At 40.9% G+C, this 26112-nt stretch overlaps 1 protein-coding gene and 1 pseudogene across 1 annotated transcript; one reads left to right on the forward strand and one right to left on the reverse strand.

Annotated features, from left to right (window-relative positions):
- Positions 1-54: 54 nt before the first annotated feature.
- On the forward strand, positions 55-24400 carry LOC5510079 (armadillo repeat-containing protein 3). Its single transcript, XM_032379170.2, has 26 exons — positions 55-223; positions 563-680; positions 1493-1618; positions 1725-1793; positions 2113-2163; positions 2673-2761; positions 2836-2908; positions 3198-3287; positions 3594-3661; positions 3821-3892; positions 4493-4573; positions 11285-11315; positions 11408-11475; positions 12083-12167; positions 12768-12876; positions 13251-13360; positions 14300-14366; positions 14614-14686; positions 16147-16283; positions 16848-17016; positions 17401-17501; positions 18045-18134; positions 20846-21046; positions 21300-21462; positions 21616-21708; positions 24048-24400. Exons 1-26 carry the CDS (start codon positions 176-178, stop codon positions 24156-24158), a joined length of 2493 nt encoding a protein of 830 aa, XP_032235061.1. The 5' UTR covers positions 55-175; the 3' UTR covers positions 24159-24400.
- On the reverse strand, positions 9330-10251 carry LOC125561125 (annotated as a pseudogene).
- Positions 24401-26112: the final 1712 nt, after the last annotated feature.

Here is a 26112-nt window from a genome sequence, read left to right on the forward strand (position 1 = left end):
AAGCAGTCTTATAAACTTGCTTCTTGTTGTTGGTTACCCTGTGTCATATGTTGTTGTCATGACTACGTCTTTATTTCACAAAATGGCGGGGAACAAGACGTGAATTTCGTTGGCTGCGAAGTTTTATCAACAAAACACATTCATTGGTGTTTATAACACATAACTGAAGCTGAAAATGGGAAAGAAGAAGACAAAGGAACCCGAAGCTCCACCAAAAGATGAGGTTTGTTGATATTTTAGCCCACCAACAAAATGAAATGTTTACAAAAGCTGCTTCAACAGTCTCCAACACTACTTGCCATTCATTGGTCGGTGACCAAAAATGCTTTTCTTACAATTTGTAAGTCGTTAACAGCACACTCCGAGACCAGAATGATTAAATAGTTTTAATAACAGTTGTTATTCTATGAGCGTGATAAATTAGAATGTAAATGTTTTTTTCTTTATCAAGAGCACGAATGGTGCAACGCTCTCGTGTTTAGACGGAGAATCTGCAAAAAAAAAAAAAAAAAACTAAAAAAAAAAAAAACATGTAAGCTTATCTGACCACTGTTTTTTTAAGTTTGATCCACTTGAGCTGGTGAGCAAGAAACCACACACTGTTGTGTTGATGTTGGATTCTCCTGAAGAGAACATCCAGCAGTTGGCGTGTGAAGCTCTTTACAAGTTTTCAGAGAAATGTAAGTTAACCATCATCTTTAACATCACTCATTTTACAACACAGGCAGCCTAAGTACATTATAAGTAAATTTTTACTGTATGAATAACGAGATGATTACAGTATATGGCTTTGTAAGAGGGTTTCCGATAACTCGCGAAATTGCTTGAAAATCATCACAGAGTTCTTGGAAATAGTGATAAATTAAAGGATAACTCTTAACTTAACTTTTCCTGCTGTTATTTGATGATTTGGAAGCCTAGAAGTTGGTCTAAGATATCTCCCTCTAACCAGAGGGGAAGGCTACAGGCTGATATGTTCGAACACAGACACTGCGGACACTACACACTATTTTTTCGAAAAATAAGTGCTCTATCGGCGTTTTTTTCAACCCACACAATCCATCTTGGATGTTTCTATTCTACATATGAGCACCGCCTAGTGAATCCATCTGGAACACTGTTAATTTCCATGATTTGTACCATAGAGTTTGCCTCAGCGAGAGCCTCGGAATGCGTGGTCAGACCCATGTACTTTGGCTGCCTGTGATTACAATGAAAAAAGGCACATTGTTGGTTTGAAAACCTGTAGCCAATGCATTGCTCCTGAATTTTCGTAATACTCTTTTAGCATAAAATGGAATGACAGGATGTAACCACTACAATGTCAGCTCCGAGTTAAAGATCTAGAGGATTTTAAAAAGTCCTGGGGACATGGCCAAACATTGATGTCTATTAATAAAGGGTCATTTTTTTGACACACAGAGTACTACATACTTGAAAGTGAGTTGGCTTATAAATTCATTGGGTTCGATAATTTTAATCATTAATCCAGGTGATGAAAACAGGCAGCTTTTGTTGACACTTGGAGCTGTTCCTTCACTGTTACATCTGATTGGATCAGAAGACAAAGTTGTCAAGCGGAATGCTACCATGTGTCTTGGGACACTCTCACAGAACTGTAAGTCAAAGCTTCTGATGTGTTTATCCTCTCGAATGTGCTTCACCTGTATGCAGCAGTAGTTTATTCACTAAGCGGACTGACAAAGCTTACCTTTTGGCTTTAGTGTCTGTGCGACGGGAACTGCGTAAATCATCCTGTATCCAGCCTTTAGTTGCTCTGCTTGGGCCTGATGGTATGGAATTGATTTTGTGATCCATGCTTTTCTTCATTAAGATACATACGTAGGTACAGTCTATTGTTGCAACAACTTTGTCTCTATAAACTGAGTGTAAAGACTCAGCTCTATGATACAAAGGCATACAGACATACATTTTCCTTCTACATTACTCTTTGTAAAATTAAAGGGAAGGGAGCAGCTTATGATAGATACAGTACAGGTAATATATTCCCACCCCACATTTGCTTTGAATAATATCGTCTGTCATGCTTAATGGGTGTGCAACACTATGTACATTGTGGGCAACCTAATTCTTTATTATTACGCTTTTCAGAGGACGTGCTGTGCCATGAATTTGCCAGCTTGGCTCTTGCATCAATGTCTGGTAAATCACTGTAAAATGAATAAGCTTTACTCAAGTTCACTTAAAGGGGGCACTTGCAAGTGTACTGTGAAAAATTATTAAAAGTAACTATCCATGTTTATTAAATGACCACCGATTTTTTGGACAAATTTAATACTGTGGTTTCAACGCCTCACATTGAGCGGATGGAAATGATTCGAAAATTTAAATAATTTTAGGTTTAGGAACACGCTGTACATTTTTACTTTTTGTAAACCTTGAAATTGCATGAATAAACCAACTTAATCCTTTGCTTAAGATCCATTTTATGCAGAATTGGTGGTCTTGTTTGGTCTTACATTGTTTTGCTAAATTAATTACTTTTTTATATTTTATTAAACTTTCTTAGAACAAGCATACAAATGAGAGCCAACTGGAAAAGTTTCAAATAAACAAGTCACTATATGATGAAACAATTTCCTGTATTTAGTCCCCTTATTCCAGTGAAAGACAAAATCCTAAATTGTAATATATTGTTGTTCATATCCTAGCTGATTTTACCAGCAAAGTAGAAATATTTGAGCAAGGAGGTCTTGAACCTCTGATCAAGTTGCTGTCTTCTCCAGATTGTGATGTTCAGGTATTGCAATTTGGATTTCAAGTTTTTCTTGGTTCATTTTCATTCTTACAATTACTTTTTAACCTGTTGATCAGAAAAATGCAGTTGAGTCAATTTGCCTTCTTGTGCAAGACTACCATAGCAGATCCGCCATTACAGAGCTGAATGGTAGGTAATCATCATAAATCTTATGGCTGACAATTCTTTGCTGTGGTCATTTTTGAAAAAAAAATGCATCTTGCTAAAGTCGTCTTCTTTAATCTATGCTAAAAAAAACTAGCTTTTGCTGGCAGACCTCGTTATATTCTTTTGGGGGAAGAAAGGGGACATCCTGATATTCAGAGAGAGAGAGTCTTATTGCAGAGTCTGTCCTGGAGAAGTCTATTATAGACAAAAAATTGGCAGAGTTGACTTCCAGATTTGGTGAACCATTAATAATTTTCAATGTATGTTTCAGGTTTGCAACCTTTGTTAGCCTTGCTTGGTTCTGAATACAGCATCATTCAACAGTTGGCCCTGGAAAGTCTTTCGCAGATCACGCTTGATGGTGGGTGCATACTGAAAATAGCACATTCACATCCATTCATTCCTCTGCAAGGCCCTGTCTCTTAAGGCTGTTATAGGCAAGAGCAAATATGCAAATGCAACACAAGCAATAATCAGCCAAACACAAGTGCAAGCAGAAGAAAATCAAGCAGATACATTCTCTTGCACTCCCTGTTGCCCTCGCAGTTTAGCGATAATTGGACAATTATGTGCATTGCTCTTGCACTTGCTTCCTGCTTTAGAAACCATCATAGCACAAATAAAGCACAAATCCTGGTACTTATCAACTTGTGACTCTTTTCTCCAGCTGACAACAGGAATGCACTTCGTGATTTGGAAGGCCTTGAAAAACTAGTTGATTTTATTGGAAACAAGGTAAATAGCATACCGTGATGACTTTCTTACTGACCAAGATGGTTACAGTATCTGCTTGCTTGCTCTGCCTCATCAGGTTAGCAAGTCTTTTTGGTAATTTCTTGGTTTTTGATTTCTGTTTCCTGCGCCTCTAACTAAGTCATATTGCTATGCCAACAGGAGTTTGAAGATCTTCATGTGCCTGCCCTCCAGGTGTTGTCAAACTGTCTTCAAGATGTTGAGAGCATGCAGGTTAGTCATACAAGCATTTCTAATTTATTTTTTTGGTTAAGATCTTGATGAGTAAGCTTTGCTGTGCTACCTTTTTCTTTACCCACACTTTTTCCATACCCTTGTATACCAAGGGCAGCACTACAGTACCTTATTACACTTAATTTTTGCGACATCAAAATTTCATTATTTTGAGATATTTCGCGACACTTTATTTGTCAGATTTCACGATTTTGGGATAATAAAATCAAGCAAAACAAGTGGAAGTAAAATGTGCTGTAATAATCAAATAACAATTTGTAACAAAAAGATGTGCAGGCTGAATTTAGTTTCATAAAAATCTATAAATACAAGTCCAACTCAACCCCTTACCGTATTATATGTACATTAGATGACTAAATAGACAAGGTGTTTCCATAAAGCTTATAAAACGGCCAATATTCCCCCAAGGGCTTCTTGTGTACTCACTCAATTTTTGCGTATACTAATTTTCACGACACTAAATTTTCGCATCACTTTATTTTCGAGAATCTTTTAAAATCGCGAAATTAAAGTGACACAAAAATTAAGTGTAATAAGATATTACTTTTGTAAGTGAATTTTTTTTTTTATAATATGTAGCTGATTCAGACATCAGGAGGTCTGCAGAAGCTGCTGGCATTTGTGGCAGAATCCCAAATACCTGATGTGCAACAGCATGCGGTTAGTACATAGGATTAGGGATAAGGCAGCTGTTATTCTCAGGGTTGGAACTGCTTGTCTAGATAAATTTAGTAAGAGCACAACTCATGACAATTTGAGTGGCATAGAGAATGTCATCCCCAATAACATTGCAGATTTTTGGGGCCTGAAATGCATGATGGTATTTTCTAGTTCGTATAGGAATGTATCTGTTTTTCTTTGTGTGGAAATGACAAGCGTGTACTCATCTTTTATTCACACAAATATCACTCTGGAAGAGAGCCATAATCTGAAATATAGCATACATACATACTAGTCAGGGAGCATGTGTATTCCCGTGGGATTTTTGTGAAGAGAACAAGCCACCTATCTAGAAGTGTTGCGGGGACCCTAAGGAACACAAAAATGTTGTCAGCAATTTTTTAACTTGTTGGGTAAGCTACTAGGGGGGGTTAAAGAAGGGCCTCAAATTGCTCAGCATGGAATTGAGGCTGAGAATTATTGCAGTTAACTTAACTACATATTTGCAACCAAATGTCACCAAACTTGCTCAGATTTATTAGGGGATAGTATTATACATGTTATGACCATAAGTACATGTTGGGAGGGCACGTGACCCTACTATGGAAGCGAGGCTCTAATATTATATTGACTCATAACTACCACTTATTTGAGCCTTTTTTCAGCCAAATTTGCTCAGAATTCTTATATTATGTGATATGATGTGGTAGAACCCACAAACCGATTTAAGAAGGTCACGTGGCTATTTTGACGTGGAAGCGAGGCTCTAAACATAAGATTGTCAATTACTATCGCTTATCGGTAATACGAATTATCACTACACTTGCTCATGTTTTTATCTCAATAAATGCAACAATTATCACCGGGGAACGTATTTTGCCATGAAAGCAAGGCTCTCAGTCGTGATCTCCATCGCCTACATCCTCTTCCTCCTCTTCGTCACTGGACTCGCTTCCCTCTTCCTCCTCACTGACATTTTGACAGGGCTCGCCTTCCTCATCGTCAGCACAACCACAGAGATCAGTGCATGGAAGTCCTGCCTTGCGACACTGGCATCTGTTTGTCGAACACCTCTCCGTTAAACATCCGCACTTTACTAGATGGAGCACAGCATCTGGTGCTGGCTTTAATGATGTCATCACTGGAACCCATTCATCTGTCAACCAAAGCACACGTCAATTGGTTTGTAAATTATTCCGCGGGCCAATGAATGGTAAAAAAGCAATTACTTTATGTAACGAGCAATATTTACCTGCTTCCAATTTCCATCCGTAATCTGAGGGCGATGGCAGTTCCGGATTTGCCAGAATGTCTGAGTTCCACACCATACATTGGTAATGTGCACGTTTTGTGGCTTCCCTCAGTGCTGCTAGGGTGGGCGGCAGTCTTTCTGATTCAGCTTGTTTCTTACGAAACAGGAGCCATCTCAGGTCTTTGACTTTGGTAATGCGCGTGTTGGGCTGGTAAAGCTTACACACAAGCTTTTCAATACCAGCATAGGTAGTTCCATGTGGCATATCAGAAGTTCCAAGATCTGCAAGTGCAGTAATGCTGTCTTGGTCAGCGTCGGTGAAAGCTTTCCAGCATAACATCTTTGCTTTCCCTTAAACAAGAAAAAAACAATGAGGATGTTGCGAGTTTGAAACAAAATACATATAACTATCTGGACATCAGTTGTTTACCTCAAAGCTCTGCTCCAGTCCATGCATGGAATCCAGGAAGTGCTGCAGTTTTGGCAGGTCCAAGGACGCGTACGATAGGGCCAAGCTTGATCTCCCGATGGCGATCACCTCTGCCGGTGACAAATGACGTTTCCTCGCATAACAGGGAATATCTTCGAAGGGACAACACAAAGACGTCAGTGTCGGGCGAGACCATCTCGATACTGGTGGCTCCGAAGGACGTAGCGTCGACAGCGTGTAGCATCAACTTGGTGTCTGCTTCCTCGAGGTTGCTCTCGAGATGTGCCATATCTCTGTGAGTGGCTTGGCATCGAGTTCCCCATGCCACTACAACGTTCATCCCGGCCCCCTTTTCCTTTCTCTAGTAACTTCACAGCAAATACTCCGTCAGCTCTGATTTGGTCTTCACATGAGATAGGAGTCTCTTCATCGGAATCTTCGCAATATGTGTTGCATCTGATATCTTGTAGTAGATAGGCGCTTCTTTGCCCTGTCTTGACACTCTTGTCGCCGTCTTCAAGGATAGTGGTACATCGTACCTAAAATTTACATGACATCGTACATTAATTCGTCATTTTTTTTATCTTCTATCTACATAGAACTGTAATGACAATGATTTTACTTACCGGTCAAATACCAGTTGCAACTCGTCACTTCCATGGTACTTGGACAGGACGCGCTCTAGGAAGTGATCCGCCAATTGCGAACAGTTCTTAATTCAAGACGGTTTGTCTAGCGCTTGCACTTCTGCCATCCCGTCAACAATAGATACCTTCATCCGAGTGCCTTCTTGGATCGGCAGATGGATTTCAAGCTCTGCTGTGTTAGAGCCTGCACCTGTGTTAGCTACCTTCTCTAGGATAGCCATCAAGGCACTCTTACAGGAACAGTGGAGCATAGAGCCATCTTGAGCAAACATCGACTTGGGTACCACGTTAAACTCGAATTCGCCAACAGCCTCCTTCATGTCAATTTCCGGGCGAGATTTCGCTACCAGGGACATGCGAGCGATCTTCCTTTAACTCGATAACCTTGTCATTGGCTTTCACTATGATTATCTTTGTGGCTCTCTTCCATGTGTTGAGTTTCCTCTTCTTCATAGGATGCCAGATGCTTTGTGTGGCTGTCGTAACACTTTCTTCTACGAAGCGGCTAAGCAACTGAGTTTCCACAGTGCTTTGTTGACACAGGTCTTCTTTCACCTCGTCGGGCATTACAACCTTTTTTGCGATGTTGAAGAGGTCACTGCTGTCACTGAGGAAAGGATTTGTAAAGTTCCTGATGCTTGTAGCCAGCTGTTCGATGTTCGTTTCTTGGCGTGCTCGTACAGCATTGCTAAGGTCGTGGTGGTGCTTTTCCGTCTTGCCCTTTGACGAACCAGACATCTCTTTTGCCTTCTCTGCCAGTCGTGCCAACTCGGGTGCGATGAGGAAGTACTTTGAGCGTGCATTTGGATTTAGCGGGATGCCAATTAGACCTCTTGAGACCTTCATGGATCGATTAACATGCTCAAGTGCATTATCTGCGCCGAGAGAACAGAATGGCACATGTGGGTTTTTGTTAACGACCCAGTTTCCTTGCCGAAATTCCTCGTATATCTCTGGATCAGACTCTTCCAGCCTGGACTTCTCAGCCAAATAGACAGGTATCATCCGAGCATAGTTCAGCATGTCATGGGCGAAGAAGTACTTCGTAAATACCTCGAGGGCTTCTAGATGGAGGGCCCAGTTGCCAGTTCGAACGGCTCGTATGAAGGTCATCATTTCCATCACCATTCCCATGTACTGTCGCACGACTTTAAACAGCGGATACTTCTCCTTATCTTTGTCAAATGCATCCATCTTCTCTAGCAGCTTCTGTGACTCGATGACGGAAACCAGCTTGTCGTGTGCCTCTTTAACTGCCTCCTTCGGACCATTAGCACAGACATTACTTAACTGGGTAACAGATTCTTCAAGGCTTTGGCGTGAACTTGCGTTTTCTTTGTCCGCGAAGGCTTCGTGATACATCAGGAAAAGCGCTTGTAAGGTAATCGCATGAGCCGTCTGCGCCCGCTTCACATGTTTTCCGCAGAGGATCTGTTTAACAGTCGAAGGACCATATAACTCTGACTCAATCCAGCATGTATCAATCCCGCTGTTGTCGATGTAAGAGCCAATTGCACGTAAGGCCGCCATAACAATGTGGAGCTCTCCAGGACGGAGGATGAGATGGTTTAGGTCGCGACGGGCCATTTGGAGTTTCTTTGCTGGCTGGTAAAGCCCTAGATCAAGCGAGATGACCGTTTTCCTTGTTGGGCCGACCACTTTGACACTAATATCCTGAGCTTGCATAAGTACAGTCAGAAGTGTTGACCAATCGTGGGCAGGCGCGGCAACTAAGGGGGCTGTTCCGACTCTCGTGGTTGGTATTGGTTCGGTGACCAGGGAGTTATAGGCTGACCAAACTGGGATGCTGGTGATCTTCTTTGGTTGAGGATCTTGCTCCAGGGTTGCCGTGCCGGCTTGAGCGTTGTAGGCTTGGGTTCGCGTTGCATTTCTCCCCAGAATCCATGCAGCATCTTCCATCCTTGTCTGCATCGGAAGCTCTTTCACGGAAAGACTAAACTTGGAATTTGCTGGGCCTTTGGGCTTCAATGGCGGTGCTGGGCATTCCAAAAGGCTAGTGAAGGATTCGGACAAATCTTCTATTGAGCAATGTTGTAGACTTGCGTCAACATGAACTTCGATCTTCTGATCTTGAGCCTTGGCGCGCTGGTAAATCACCATTGCAGTTCCATGAAACGTACGTTTTCCGTCTGGCGTGTCCTCAGCGAAGTCCACGTTATCTATGGCAAAAAACACATGCCGCCCTTTGACAATGTCCGGAGGGAGATAGATGCCATCGTTTTCTTCCGTGCGCTGTAAGACATTCGATTCTATGTGGGATTCTACCCTAAGCACTCGGTTAAAGTCGACTGCAAGTCCAAATCCGTCAAGTAAAGTGATAAGCTCTTTGCTGCGTACAGCCTGGTGTATAGCAAGCCCTATTGCTAGCTGCTGTGGCATTTCACTTCTCATTCTCGTTGTTTCAGCTTTCTTGTGCCTCACCTGGCGATCGTGTGCACGCGCTTGTTTACCTCATTTGATTTTGACTCGTGTTGCAAAGAAAGATCAAATGGACCTTGGATGACCCACCTAAAGAAGCTGACGAGTTCCCTGGGAACATTTTCATCTGTGATATCCTCGAAAGAGCCAATAAACTCCCACTTCTTACACTTCTTGATAGACTTTCTGATAAGCGCGGCAGCATCAAAAAGTGTCTTCATCTCGTCGTCGTCTATTTCATTCTGCTCTTCTGCAATTTGAATTGCTTGATCTCTTCCAATCTTAACACTGACCCTTTCAGGCTCATTTACCCGTTTGGGCCTGTGGAAGTCAACATCAGGGATTTCATCTTTCAGTAGCTGCTTTAACGACTTGCGATGGACATTCGAATCAGGGACGTTGTTTGCGTGAAGTATTTCTTTATACGCCGCTTGTAACTGGGATATAGGGATAATATTACCGCCACTTAAACTAATGTCAGTTACAGTTAAGAACTCAACCTTTGCAGCTATCTGTCCGGCCATTCTAACTGGGACCTCGGCTTCGGAATCAGGCTTACGCAATACATTGCTTACGTTCGTCAACCAACAGTTATGGTGGTATTTTATGTCAATTGAATGGGCATCCTTTGATGCAATGGCAGTATTGAGCTTCACGGCGAGCTTCTCATTGCCTGATTTTGTGACAGCTTTTCGGAGTGATTCCCCTGTAGGCAGAGATCTACAGTTCTAAAACATCGATTTATAGGTTTCCGGGCCATCGCAAAAAAGCAAACTTCTTTGTTAAAAGGTGTGGTTTTAGATCGAGTAAGCTTAGGAGTTGTAGGGCTATTCGCTGGTTGTGACTTTCGCCTTGATTCATTGGGTCCAGCTAGCTCTCTCTCATACCTTGTCTTTGCCCTCTTCAGCATCCCTGTATGGGCGACATCCTTGTGGCAAGAGCGGTGCCATGAGCTCTTTCCCTGGAGAGCCTCGACTGAAATGCCATCTAGCCTAATCCAGGCCTCTGAGTACTCCTCATTCCCATAACTGGCCCATTCTTTGAGAAAATCCAAAACTTTTCTATACGAATCTAGCGAAGGTTTGCCAACAAGACCTTCATTCTCTTTTACCTCCTGGCAAATAACACACAATTCTAGATTTGTCTCTTCAGAGTTTAGACAAAGGGAAACATTCAAATTCGCCATGAAGGGGCATGATAGTTATGTAACTGCTCTAGATTGACTGGCATTTCAAAATGGTGGATCACTAAAATGATGGAAATTACCGCTGACCAAAAGTATTCATTTAGAGACTGCTGACCAGCAAAACAATTATGGAAATATCGATTCTTTTATTCAATCGAAATCAAGTTTCAACAGAACTGCAATTATGAAATATGGCGAAATATAGAAATCAAAGTTTGAAAAAATATATACTAATAATGCGATATTTAATCATTTTATGCAAGAGTCTCGCTTTCTTGACAAAAAGGTCAGGTGACAACAAATATTACTTTAATGTTTTTAAACATGTAAGATAATATTATTTTACAAAACTGGGCAAATAAGAGATAGTTATGGGCAATATAATATTAGAGCCTCGCTTTCGTGTAGAAGGGTCACGTGACCTCCTTACATATACTTATAGTCATAACATGTATAATACTATCCCCTAATAAATCTGAGCAAGTTTGGTGACATTTGGTTGCAAATATGTAAAGTTATCTGCAATTTAAGTCTCAGCCTCGTTTCCATGCTGGGCAATTTGAGGCCCTTCTTTAACCCCCCTAGTAGCTTACCCAACAAGTTAAAAAATTGCCGATAACATTTTTTGTGTTCCTTAGGGTCCCCTCAACACTTCTAGATAGGTGGCTTGTTCTCTTCACAAAAATCCCACGGGATTTCAATCGCGACATATGCTCTCTGACTATACATTATAAAGCCTTTCCTATTTTTTTTCAAGGCCAAAGCTATATCACTTGCCGCCAAGAATGGTGAGTATCTTAGCAACCAACTCTTTGTTTGAACTGTGTATTTTATGGAGAGATTGCTGCAAGATACATGATGACTTAATTTTTTTTTCAAGGTGATAACCGCAAGATTTTGCATGAACAGGAATGTGAAAAGACCATCATCTCTCTTCTATCGTCAGATGTGAGTAACTTTTTTCTTTGTCAGCTCCTGAGATTGCAGTCTATTTGATTTTAAAAAGTTGCTAACTTTGACTTCCGGGGGGAAGGTACTCCCATTTCAAATGGACGGCATAATCGCTGGGGTTTTTTGGAAAACAACCCTAAAAGATACTCTTTCATGAGCTACAAGTTAGATGAGCGATGGCTATAATAGCACCCTAAAAAAAACTGAGGTAAAAAAAACACCCTTTAAAGATACCCAAGGCTCCAAATTTACACCCAAAAAGATATGACGATGATCCCCGTCCGATGGATATAGGGAGTACCCCTGGGCTATGACTGCATAGCTGTTATTATTGTGCTTATTTCCAGCAGCAAACAGCAGATATTTGAAAGGAAATACATAGATGCTTAATTAGTTTAGCAATTAATGACTCAGTTTTAACTTAGAATTGGATAAATTTTACGGTTGACCCATGAAACAGACCTGTATTAAACATTTTTACTTAAGATGAACTGAGTCATTCATTGCTAAACTAAATAAGCTCCTACAAAGTAGAGCACTATCTTGGCTCAAGGTGAACACATCTACTGGAATAGACACTAAAATTACGTTTTCATCCCGTCAGGTCCCTGGAGTACAATCCAGTCTTGCATTAGCACTGGCAGTCATGTCAGAGAATCTGAGCAGTCGTGACATGATTGGAAAGCTAGGTAGTGCTTTATCCATTATCACTCCTGTTCTATATTTGCGACATTCTGAAATTTATTAAAGAATATCGATTAGCCACTCATTTGTTATTGTCTGTGTTTGAAAATACAATGGCCCATTTGCAAGAAAACATCAATGATTGAAATTTGATAATCTGTTATTAGCAATATTTCATTATAAGGATCTGAGATGCTTTCTTGAATTTGCTGATGAAAGTGGAGACTTTGTGTGGGTTGGGAGAATAAAATGGCAAATATAATTGGCCTTATATCAGGTGCATACCTAGGGGTTTTGCAGGGTCCATCAAAATGGGTCATTTTTTTTATTTATAGGATCCAATTCTTTTTTCCTGAGATACTGTACATACCAATGATTACGCTCCCCTATTAACATATCCTAGGTCTGTGCCTGTTCTAAATCAATCTCCAGAAAATAAGCTTTATTCACCATATAAATAGAGTTTTAGGCACTCTGTGTGCTTGCAGAATTCTTTTTTAATTAGATTTATACGAATAAGATGTGTTCCTGATTTGTCCCTTTGAATTGTATGAAAAACTTGATGTTCGTCTAAGGCATTATCTGCCCACTATGTTTCCTACCAGAGGGAATACCACCAATCATTGCACTTCTAAGTAATGAGAACCCTGAAGTTCGAGAATCAGCATCACTGGCAGTGGCTAACATCACCACAGCAAACCCAACAAATTGCAAGTAAGCAAACAATATATAAAACTATTTCAGTTACATTCCCACTTATTCACCTATGTGGTGATATTAAGCATATGAGGCCTTGCTGAAATGGGTTCACTTCTCGGCCTAGATATGGGATGTATACCTTTCTGTTTTTCTGCCCTAAATTTGACTTGTTGAATGCATGTGGGCTAACTAGAAGCTTGTCACCGTTTTTTAGACTCAATATGGTCATTCTTAATGCTTACTATTTTAGGATTTTAAATATTAGCGTCTTAGAACAACATGGCTGTTATAAACGTTATAAATAAACGTTATAATAAACTAAAATTATTTTTCCCATTTTGTCCCCGCGGGGCTTGTCCCTGATCACACCTTTCTTGTCTTTGATTCAGTGAGATGGTTGAGAAGGGTGGGATTGAGCCGATCATCATGATGTTGATGGACACAAAGCCTCTGGTGCAAGCCAATGCTGCAGTCTGCCTTACCAATCTTGCAGCAGATGGTATGTATGTCTCACCAACCTTGTAACAGATGATATGCAAGACCTTACCAACCTTGCAACAGACAGTTTGTAAGACCTTACTAACCTTGCAACAGACAGTTTGTAAGACCTTACCAACCTTGTAACAGATGGTATGGTTACTCTGCCAACTTTGCAACAGATGGTATGTACGACATTACCAAACTTGTAACAGGTATTATGTACGACCATACCAACCTTGTAACAGACGGTATGTACGACCATACCAACCTTGTAACAGACGGTATGTACGACCTTACCAACCTTGTAACAGATGGTATGGTTACCTTGCCAACTTTGCAACAGACAGTATGTTAACTTACCAACCTTGCAACTGACGGTATACTACCTTACCAACGTTGCAACAGACGGTATGCATTACCCTTCTAACCTTGTAACAGACGGTATGCATTACCCTTCTAACCTTGCAACAGATGATAGTACAACCTTACCAAGTGCAACAGCAGTATACCTTACCAAACTTGTAACAGATGGTATGTATACCTTACCAAACTTGTAACAGATGGTATGTATACCTTACCAAACTTGTAACAGATGGTATGTATACCTTACCAACCTTGTAACAGATGGTATGTATACCTTACCAACCTTGTAACAGATGGTATGTATACCTGACCAACCTTGTAACAGACGGTATGTAAGACCATACCAACCTTGCAGCAGACGGTATGTACGACCTTACCAACCTTGTAACAGACGGTATGTTAGACCATACCAACCTTGTAACAGACGGTATGTACGACCTTACCAACCTTGTAACAGATGGTATGTATACCTTACCAACCTTGTAACAGATGGTATGTACGACCTTACCAACAAAATCCCCAAGATGGCATATACATAGAGAGAAAAAGCCAAATTACCTCGCCCTTCGTGTAATATTCCTGTGTTTGTTCACAGAGTCTTGGCGATCAGAAGTACAGCAACATGGCGTAGTACCAGCTCTGGTACAGGCTCTCAAGTCCAAGTGAGTGTTCACCAAAATTTTGAGTCGTACACCATTCTAGAACTGGATCTTGAGACTGATTGCTGTGTACCCTTGCTTTCATCTCGCATAAATTCTCCGTCTAACTCCTATTGTACAGCCGAAGTCCCTGTTTTCTTATTCCAAGGCGAGATTAAATTATAGTCTTTTCTATTCAGAAACTTGGATAGTTACGTGGCTCTATAATATAATATTCGCCAGCCTGTTGCTAATCTTTCCTTTTGTTCAGTTCTACTATTGTGCAGAGCAAGGTAGCCATGGCCGTTGCGGCATATGTTTGCGACGCAGAGTCAAGAAGTGAAGTAAGCAACATTGCATGTTAGATTATTATCATTCGTGAAACATCCTCGAGCCTGTTAGTCCTCAACATCACCACCACCACAGACATAATTATCATGTTTATCGTTATATCGTTATAAACGTCATCGTCATCATGGTAGAGAAATCGTCACAATCATCAGCAGTATCATCACCACCACCAGCACAATCATTACCATAACCATCACCACCACCATCACCACCACCATCACCACCACCATCACCACCACCACCACCACCACCACCATCATCACCACCATCACCACCACCACCACCATCATCACCACCATCACCACCACCATCACCATCATCACCATCACCACCACCATCATCACCACCATCACCACCACCATCATCACCACCATCACCACCACCACCACCATCATCACCACCATCACCACCACCACCATCATCACCACCATCACCACCACCATCACCATCATCACCACCACCACCATCACCATCACCACCACCATCACCATCACCATCACCACCACCATCATCACCACCATCACCACCACCATCACCATCACCACCACCATCATCACCACCATCACCGCCACCACCACCATCATCACCACCATCACCACCACCATCACCATCATCACCACCATCATCACCACCATCACCATCACCACCACCACCACCACCACCACCACCACCACCACCATCATCACCACCACCACCATCATCACCACCATCACCACCACCATCACCATCATCACCACCATCATCACCACCATCACCATCACCACCACCACCACCACCACCACCATCATCACCACCATCACCACCACCACCACCATCATCACCACCATCACCATCACCATCACCATCACCATCACCACCACCATCATCACCACCATCACCGCCACCACCACCATCATCACCACCATCACCACCACCATCACCATCATCACCACCATCATCACCACCATCACCATCACCACCACCACCACCACCACCACCACCACCACCATCATCACCACCATCACCACCACCACCACCATCATCACCACCATCACCACCACCATCACCACCACCATCACCATCACCACCACCATCATCACCACCATCACCACCACCATCATCACCACCATCACCACCACCATCATCACCACCATCACCGCCACCATCATCATCACCATCACCACCACCATCATCACCACCATCACCACCAACACCATCATCACCACCATCATCACCCCATCACCAACAACACCATCATCACCACCATCATCACCACCATCATCACCACCATCATCACCACCATCACCACCACCATCACCACCACCATCATCACCACTATCACCATCAGCATCACTATCAGTATCTTCATAATTACCACCACCATCATCATTAGTCGTCAATAATCATCACCTACTGAAGTCATCATCAGGAGTACCATCTACAAAACCGGCTTTTTTATTCTTTTGGTATACAGTTCCGAACTGAGGGAGGGCTGCCTCGCCTAGTCGAGCTACTGCAGTCCAACAACGATGAGGTCCGCCGGAGTGCATCATGGGCCGTGTTACAATGTGGCAACGACTCGGCGACAGCAGCTGAAATTTGCAAGCTTGGGTATGTACAAAACGAGCCTGCTGCGTCAATTCCTCCCTTTACCAATTGATACACTTAACTAGGTCCAGTGTACTCTTCGCGATTTTGGCGGTTTTTTTGGTTATCTTTGCTGCTCCCCTTGCGGATATTATTAGTGGCCCCCGGACTCCAGAGCCTTGAAGATCAGCATGAGCTACTGCTCTTGCTCAGCTTGGCTTACCAGTGATTGAATTCAGAGAGTGCGAGACTTTTTAACATGGTAGTCACTAAAAAAAAGAATGCCGTAAGAACTACTAACACAAATTTATCTGTGTTTCATAAAAGAAAAACCGCGAAGGACATTGACAAAGCAAACCAAAACAGAATCAACCAATCACTTCCTAATCACGCTTATGCGTTTATCTATCTTATGTCTCGTTCTCTAAGACTCAAATTAATGTCTTAATAAAGTTAATATCTAAGTCAAAGTTATGTCTTTATCAATCTTTCGCTCAATCAAATTTATGTCTTAATCAAGTGTATGTAAAGTTTTCCCAATGAGGATCAGCCCACATCATAACTAACAGGTACTTGTTCCATTTGCAGTGGTCTCGATGTTTTATTCGAGATCTCTCAGTCCGCAACTCGTCAGTCAAGCTTCACGCAAGTGGCCATGGAGTGCTTGCTGGATAGTAATCTTCCCGCCAAATATGCGACCACAGGGAGCCTGAGCGCCAACAATATCATACAAGATGGCTTCTATGACATCGGGCCGGTACGGGACCAACCACGAAATGAAAGGCGGGGGAGGGAGAAGAGCAGAGAGCGAAGGGAACCGATTGAATGGATCAAACGGACCTTCTTTTTGCTCGCAGTAGAACTGATTGTCATAAGTGGACCTTTATGTCGAGTGTGTGATTAAAAAGGGAGGGGAGGATGGTGCAATAGAAGTGATACACAGCAAACAGTAATGACCAAACAGGCAAAGAATGAATAAGAAGGTCAGAAAATGACAACAAACAAGAAAAAAAAATACTGAAAACCATACCCTCTCTTCAAAATGTTTCCGATCATCAGTTCCTGAGTGCTATCTGTACAATATCTGGTTAGATTTATTAAATGTAATCATGTAATAATGCTCTGTCGTATTGGCACACAGATGAGGCAAGGAGAGAAAATCATGCCTCTTGAAGACTTATCGAAGCAACCTGTGAATGAACACCGACCCATTCTGCTTGTCAATGCCAAGAACCCCGACAGGTAGGGAGACCAGTACTTGACGACTTGACTGGTAGAGACGCCTTTACTTGATAACCCGAATTGGGAGACGCAATAACTCAAAGCGAGATACCGTAAATGCTCGAATGAGTACCGCATCGCTTTTTTAATTTCTTAGGTTCTAGGCGAGGCGCTTATTTCAAAATCCGTTTTATCTATATTAAAAAGTGCTTTTTATTTCAACAACCTAGATTACCATGATAACAACTGTCAGAAATATCGAGATTTCTCCTGATTGTATGGTTCGACTTCAATGCGTCTTAAGTCCTAAAATTTCGGTCCACATCACCACCCCTAATCCGCCCTTTGCTCCAGGCACTGCCCCCGATGCCATCTTCAGGGACATGGCTGATATCAACAGCGAACTTTAAGCATTTTTCTTTTAGCACACCGATCAATCCAACGTGTGCGCTGCTGTTTCCCTGCCTTAATTATTACGCGACACGATACATGAATGCAGGTCTGTGAAAATTTGGAATCCTCTACTGACCTGTCATCTCTCCTTCAATTTTCTGTCTTGTACAGAAAGACACCTTCTCCGACTCAAGTCATCAAAGAACCCGAGAAGAGTCCCGAGAAGACCATTGGCAAATCGAGCAAAGCAAACCTCAAGAGGTGAGCCGCGTAAACCCTACCTCTCCTGACCTCGCTACCACCAGCGACAGGGCTAGTCACGCCCAGTCTAGCCCCAGTCTAGCCGAACGCACACGCAAGATTCCAAAGCACGCCTTTTACCTACTGTTCTCATACTGCAGTATAAATATATCACCAATCCGTCCTTTGCTCCGGCAAGCCCTCTTCGCGCTCGCATGCTTCTCACATTCCTTTTTTGGCGTGCGAGAGCCGCTGGAACCAATGATAGGACATACACCCTCCCTAGTCGGGTCGCTTAGCGCACAAAAAGAGCTCAATCTATACACAGCGGACAAATACACCAAAATTGGTATAAAAATAGCCTAGGGGATGGTAATCAATATTGAGACCGGTGCCCACTGGTACCATCAGCGGATCCATAGATAAAAAGCAATTATTTTTTTTTTTAATCTGGTGTTTCGGGTACCCTGTGGTAAAATTTTCATACCTTTTCATGAGACAAAAAAAGATCCAAACGCAAATATTTGAAAACGATATATCATTTAAGCTGAATTCTATCGAATTCCGAGCCCCCAAAAATATAAATAGCTATAAAAAGCTACATTTGAAGAAGAAGGAAAACCTACTGGAACCCAGGCCCCACGCGGCTTTTTTACATCCCTCTTGCTAACATGCAAATATGACTGATTTTCGTTCATCAAATAAGCACAAATAGGTGGTGCACATGAATTTTCCCAGAAATTTTCTTTCAGTGAGTTCTCTAAGTATTATATTAAGGGCTACAGAGCTTAAATTCAACCAACGCGGCTGTAATTAATCGGCCCGTCAGCAGGAGAAAATCCACTACCGATGAGGGAGATTTTTCATAGCCTGTTGTGCGTTGATAAAATATACCATGACAACTCGAATCATTTGCTTATCTTTTTGTTACGGCCCAATGTTATTTTTAAAATCAAATTATCACAATTGTTTCCGAGGCGAGAGCCTCGCCTTACCCCATGCTAGTTATGGGCCAAAGCGGGGGAGTCGACAGACGCCCTTGACTTCCAACCACTCGGTCGTATGAAGTCAAAAACCCTAGCTAATAGCGTTCCATGATTAATATTTTCATTCTGTAAAATAAAAAATGAATATCAAACTAATATAGATCGGCAGTGGTGGCTGGCGTCTTGGGATATGGCGCTCAAAACCTTCTGATCGTTAGAATAGTAGAATAATTCTGGCTTACGTCAGGTTTGGGGCTAAACGTGTCCTCTCCTAAGGTTGACGCGAGGGTTTTTGTACACTGGCTTATAGCACCGTCGTTTTTTCGGCACCTCGAAGAAAACGCCCCTGAGAAAGGAAAATATCCTCTGTTTGGAAAAGAAATCCCCGCGGACCCTGCGCACAAGCTAGCGTACGCATCATTCTGAAAAGGCTCTTTCAGTTTCTTTCAGAATAACTTTTTTCCCTACATTACAATAACGATCCGCCGATCACTGATCCGCGCCTTAGGAAAAGCCTCTAAAGCTCTGTCCTTTAGTAGAAAACGTTTAAAGGACTTCTCATTCCCAAAATCTCCCAAGCGTGTCTCATGTGCATTGTGGAGCTCGGACATCAGAAAAAAGCTACGTACCATTTTCAACAGCCTAAATTTATATAATCTGTTAATATATTATATTCTATAAGCCTGGGAAAAGCTCTATACTTTTTTATCACCCTCTCTCGCTTCCTGGAGACCTTTCCATTTCTTATGCTCCACAGCTTTTTCCATCCCTGAGGTCATCATTAAGACATCTTTAAGATAATAACGTTGGAGTTGGTTGCTGTCCTGTTAAAAGCATGCGATGCGTTCAACCTCATCACTATAATGAACACATAGGGAGCAATAAGCACTTTTTTTTTGTAGTTCCTCTGCTAGTCAGCTTTTTTCGTTCTAAAGTGCTTTCGAGAATTAATACCGCAAATTTGTGACAATTCCTCTTAATAACTTTGGTTGAGGAGGCCAACGAGATTCTCAAGAATCTCGTTGGTCTTTGGTGTCTAGTTGACAGACACTAACAAAGCCCCCTTATTAAATCCATCCAAACCTCTTTTTTTAGCCAACGCCAAAATACTCGATAATTGCGATTAGTCGCAGATTTATAAAAAATAAATTTAAAATCCAGACAAAAGTTGATATTTAGTAGGTTATACACATTGTATAACCTACATCCTTAATACATCAAGAATGAGCTTGATACATCAATAATGAGCTTTATATTTACCTAAAATACGCGATTTTATGAGGTACTTAGAGTGTATACTGTGCCAATATAGGCCGCCATCTTGGATAACCGTGAGGGGGATTGGGTCTAGCTTTGAAAACTTTTTCTCTTAAATAAAGCGTTTTAATGCAACCGACGACAGTTTTATCTTTAAATATTTAACAAATAGCGTTATATTTCCCCTTCAAAAAAATAAAACAATCAAATATCTCACCTTAGTTTTGGAAATACAAGGTCTTTTAAATTTCACCACAGGGAGCCCGCAATGGACGGTTTTTTTCTGATTTTTATTCCGTTATTACACAAAATCCTCAAGTGGTACCGGTGGGCACCGGTCTCAATATTTATAAGTATCCTCTTGGCTATCTTTATGCCAAGTTTGGTGCTTTTGTCCGCTATGTATAGATTGAAACACTAAGCGACCGGACTACCCCCATCCCTACCAAACACCTAGGGTCACTAAAGGGACATTTGTTGTGTTTTCAGCAAGAGCCGAATGATGCGTGAACGAGAAGAGATGAAGGCGAAGGAAGCAGAGGCTGCAGCCGAATCTCAGCCTCCTCAAGAGGACGCTTCCCCCTCATGGGAGCCCCCCATCGACCCCATCCTGATCGGGTATATCGAGGAGGTGCGGGACACTATACAGCCTCTGGTCAGCACACGTGACCAGGTGACGGCACTAGCCAGGTAATGTTCCACGCCCAATTTCCTAAATTTTACGCCACTCAACTGCTATATGAGTAGAACTTATCTTCATGCAGTTAATCGATCGCGATATCCCTTTGTGCATCGGGCGAATGAAAGTAAAGGCTAATAGATTTTCCTTTTAACACAGAGATAAGACAATACATTCTCCTTACTCTTGTAATGTGACTGTGCTATCACGCTATAGAGAATATAGAGCTTGATAGTACTGAAGTAAAGTTCGTGCTTCTTCCAGGTTTGTGAGTGACCAAATGGGAGGAGCTGTTCAGCGTGACGCCCTGACGTCATTTAGTTATGAGCTGCCTATCAGCCAACTAAAAACAGAGCTGCAATCCAACATTATCCCCATCGGAAAAATCAAGACCGGTCTGTACTACCACCGCGCTTTGCTATTCAAGGTAAGTGTCAGGCAATCAGAATAAAAGTCGTTGTATATTCTGTTGTTCTGCCTGAAGTTATGCTCTTTCGTGAAATTTCCAAATCAAAACATGTATTTAACATGCGCCTGCCAAGATTGTGGTTCAATTGTATATGAAACTTTTTATACTCAGGCTTTGGCCGACCAAATCGCGGTCAGCTGTTCTCTGGTTCGAGGCGAGTACAACAGAGCGTGGAACGAGGTCATGTTATGCAACAACGCACAGGTGAGATCAGCCTGGTTGAGGATTACAGTGGTATATTCAGATCTCGGAAAAAGGGGGGCTGAGACCAGTGCAAAAAAAGGCTTTACTTGTTTGACCCCTCCCTCATTGACCAATGTTGTGTGACTTGTGTTTGAATTACGACGATGAACCAGATGTTAAGGACGTTGTGGCTTATGCAAAGGGAATACTTGAAAATGAAGAACGTTTGAGAGAACGAACGTTTTAGAAAGTTCAGCAACCTTACCTAGACCCTGACCACCTGACCGGTTATTATAGCGATAACTCAATGGTCAATACGGGTCACCTGACAGGACAAATATCAGGCGATAACGTCCAACCAAAGTGATATTTGTCTTGTAAACATTTTTGTGCAGTCAAAACTCGCTTTTCGTCTCACGTCCCCGCACTTTTTGCTTCAATTTCTATTCCAGCTCTCAGCAGAATAATAAAAAAACAGTCTAAGTGTAAATCCTTCAGTTGTAATGCAAGTTTTGAGCTTGTTGATATAATAATAAACCGGAACTCTTTATTGCTGGCTCTAATTAATGGCTTCTCTCTAAATTGCGGCGCTAAATTACTTCTCACTAAATGGACGCGCTAATTTATTGCTTCTGTTGCGCCCGCAAATGTAATAATTACCCGCAAATGTAATAAGGTTTTACCCGCAATTGTAATAAACCTGCAAATGTAATAACGTTTAACCCGCAATTGTAATAAACCTGCAAATGTAATAACGTTATACCCGCAAATGTAATATGGTTTTCCCCCCAAATGTAATAAGGTCATAAATGAAATAGAAAAATTATTTTCAGTCAGGCGCCGTTAATAATGGACAATAAATCAATATCAATAAAATTGATAAATCCATGATGTGAAAGTGGCCAATTTTTATATCGTATAATTTTTCTATCGTGTCATTTTTCATAACAGATTCGAGGGGTTAAAGAACGCAACTATTTTTTCTAAAATATATAAGTTCACGAAAAAAGAAAAAAATTAGCTCTAAGGTCAATTACCGCAATTAGGAATAAGATAACATATTACAAATGTTGTAAAATTTGCGATATATACCATATAATATACACTATCCGCGAAATTGTTATTTTATTATTTTATTTTTTTGCTTTATTGGTTATTGCTACAATCACAACTGAAGAAAAATGAAACAAGCGATCGTTGGCGATCAATGATCAAAAGCCATATAACTGAAAACATTGTGAACTAAGGTATATTTATTTATTTATTTATTTATTTATTTATTTATTTATTTATTTATTTATTTATTTATTTATTGTTTTATTTAAAAGCAGATTCGAAAATAAGTCTTGAGCTGTTTTGTTTTTCTTTCTTGATCGCCAACGACCGCTTGCTTCTTTTCTCTGCAATTGTAATTATTGCAACAACCAATAAAGCAAATAAAAAAGTTCACAAATTAAACCACATTTGTAATATGCTATCTTATTCCTAATTACTGTGGTCGCTGAAGACCTTAGAGCTATCTATCTTTCTCGTGAACGTTTTATAAATATTTTAGAAAAAAATTAGTTTAACCCCTCGAATCTGTTATGAATATGGCAGATACAGAAATCATACGATATAAGAATTGACGATGCTGGATTTATCAACTATTAACTATGAATTATAACTAACGGTGCCTGGATAAAAAAAACTATTTTATTTTATTCATAACCTTATTACATTTGCGGGTAAACCATAGTACATTTGCGGGTTTCTTACATTTGCGGGTAAACCATAGTACATTTGCGGGTAAACCATAGTACATTTGCGGGTTTCTTACATTTGCAAGAAAAACATTACTACATTTGCGGGTTTATTACCATTGCTGGTAAAACCTTTTTACATTTGCGGGTAATTATTACATTTGCTGGGCGCTACACTTCTCACTAAATGGCGGCGCTAATTCAATGCTTCTCACTAAATGGTCACGCTAATTTATTTTTTCTCACTAAATGGCCGCGCTAATTCATTGCTTCTCACTAAATGGCCGCCCTAATTTATTGCTTCTCGCTAAATGGCCGCGCTAATTCATTGCTTCTCACTAAATAGCCGCACTGATTCATTGCTTCTCACTAAATGGCCGCGCTAATTAATTGCTTCTCACTAAATGGCCGCACTAATTTATTGCTTCTCGCTAAATGGCCGCGCTAATTGATTGCTTCTCACTAAATAGCCGCACTAATTCATTGCTTATAACTAAATAGCCGCTCTAATTTATTGAAAAATGGCGGAGTTTGTTAAAAGAATAGCGCTTGAAATCGGCTACGCTAATACGAGGGCGGTGGTTAAAGACAGTATTAAAATGTATATATGTTTTGTAGGACGGTCAACCCCAGTTTCCACCCCAGCCCTACATAGTGGACTTGATGCATGAACCAGGCAGACTTATGAGATCGAACTCATCCGAAGCCTCTGCGTACCAGCGCTTGTAGACTCCATGGCGGGGTACTGGCAGGCCACTGTGGGGCAGGGTCCAGCCACGGGTCTGCAACTCAGCTTTATATAGCAAAATGTAGATGAGATTTTGTAGGTGAGCTAGTTGTGTGGATGTCTGTTCCAGTACAGCCTGGACGCATTGAAACCTTGCATGAAATCACTTGTATTCTCAGAATTGCAAGAAACTGCCCATGATTTATATTTTGTACAAAGAATAAAATACTTAGTTGACCAAAAATTACATAGTTCTTGTTTAAATATTTGATAGCAACAGAGATTTGGGTAACATTACCGCTGTAAAGGATGCCAATATTTTAGGTACTATAAATGAGGGTGCGGTTGCGAATTTTTGTTTCGATGGTGTTTCTCATCTCAAACCAACTTCTCTTTACGACTCATAGTTTGTGGTTGGCGTGCGCAGCGACCACGAGACTAGACCACCCGTTTCAACATTATGTTTTATTTATTTATTTATTTATTCATTCATTCATTCATTCATTCATTCATTCATTCACAGATTCATCGTGGTTCCCTTACGTAACATTTTTTCAACTTGACCCCTTTTCAATCAGGAACATCATTAAATCATAGCGAATATATCTATAGGAAGATTTTTAAGCAGATATTGGATGGTGAAAACTAAATAAACCCAACTTAAAAATTGGCGATGATATTTAAAGTTAAAGAGCAAAATGTTACAAAAAGGAACACCCTTTAGGTTTCAGCCAACAAAAATACAGAAAAACCGAAATCACGCTGTATCGTCGGGATATATCATCTATCTGGACTTTAGCATGCCCCTCCTAGCTTCCTAACCTGCTTTGATTTGCGTAGAATTTTCGAGGCTTCAAGACCGTGCTCAGACCAATGGACTTTATGGGGACCCGTGCCAATCATAAGATTCAAATTTAACGCAGTTAAAGTCACCTCACAAAAAAGCGTAAAATCGATCGAATTCTTCCGCTTGAGGCCCCTCAACTCGTTGTACGCATAGAAGGATAGTTAAGTAAGATTCTCTCAAAATTTGGTTACATTTCACCTAAATATAAATGATTTATAAAGAAAACTCGAGCGAAATTGTCCTCAGAGGCGAATCCAAAAATACTCAAATTTTGGCAGTTTCTATCCGGCCCGAGAGATTTGAAATAAATACCCAATGAAGCGGTGGATCGTTTTGCTTATGCATGTATAAAAGAGATCAAATATTGGCGGGGAACATATCCAAGAAGTAAAGCAAGAACTTAGAAGAAATTGCTTTTTTGATTTTTTTCCTGGACCCGCTGAAAATGCTTAAATGTTACAAAAAGGAACATTTTGGGGTGCTATAACCAGTGCAGGATAAAAAGTATTTTATTTAAAAAGATTTTTATTTCTATGCAATTCTAGGTTTGATAATGTTTTATAGGTTTGTTCATAGCAAAGAAATATATATGTGAGATCACAATAATATTTTATTGAAATATATGTCAGGTTACGAAAAGGAACGACCGCGAAAATCATGTCTCTTTTAGTGTAACAATTATCAGAAAAATTAGGTTTATTTATGTTTAAAATCATGGTAAAACAACTAAAAACTGAAGCAGGGATAGACAACCATTCGATTCAGAGAGTAGTTGTTACTATTTTCATTTTCTGTGTTTCAGTTTTTTGGTCAAATCTCCAAAGGATAATAGGCACATTTTGAATTCTCCGCTATATTGCTTCGATATTTGCAGCTTCTTTGCAGCCTCTTGAAAGACGTATAACACAAGCAAGCCTAACAAGAATCATCAGATGCTATTCGTATTTGCTTTTCCTGAGTTTAATAGCTCTTTGAATTAAAATGACTGAGATATGACGATTCTTGGAGACTGGGTAAAATGCATCATTCGTGTGCTGTATCAAAATAAGGTTTTCGCTATTTCCTTGACTTTTGCAATTTTTAGCAGCCTCTAGGAAAGCGGATAACTC

Source organism: Nematostella vectensis, chromosome 3, assembly GCF_932526225.1.
Source record: "Nematostella vectensis chromosome 3, jaNemVect1.1, whole genome shotgun sequence".
NCBI classification, from domain to species: Eukaryota; Metazoa; Cnidaria; class Anthozoa; order Actiniaria; family Edwardsiidae; genus Nematostella; species Nematostella vectensis.

What these genes read in the sequence shown, in the direction of transcription:
- LOC5510079 (XM_032379170.2), top strand. Translation starts at nt 176, where the DNA reads ATGGGAAAGAAGAAGACAAAGGAACCCGAAGCTCCACCAAAAGATGAG. An exon ending in TTCGCAGATCACGCTTGATG is followed by an intron (nt 3,288 to 3,593) that starts GTGGGTGCATAC and finishes TCTTTTCTCCAG; the next exon opens with CTGACAACAGGAATGCACTT. An exon ending in GCTGAAATTTGCAAGCTTGG is followed by an intron (nt 16,284 to 16,847) that starts GTATGTACAAAA and finishes TTCCATTTGCAG; the next exon opens with TGGTCTCGATGTTTTATTCG.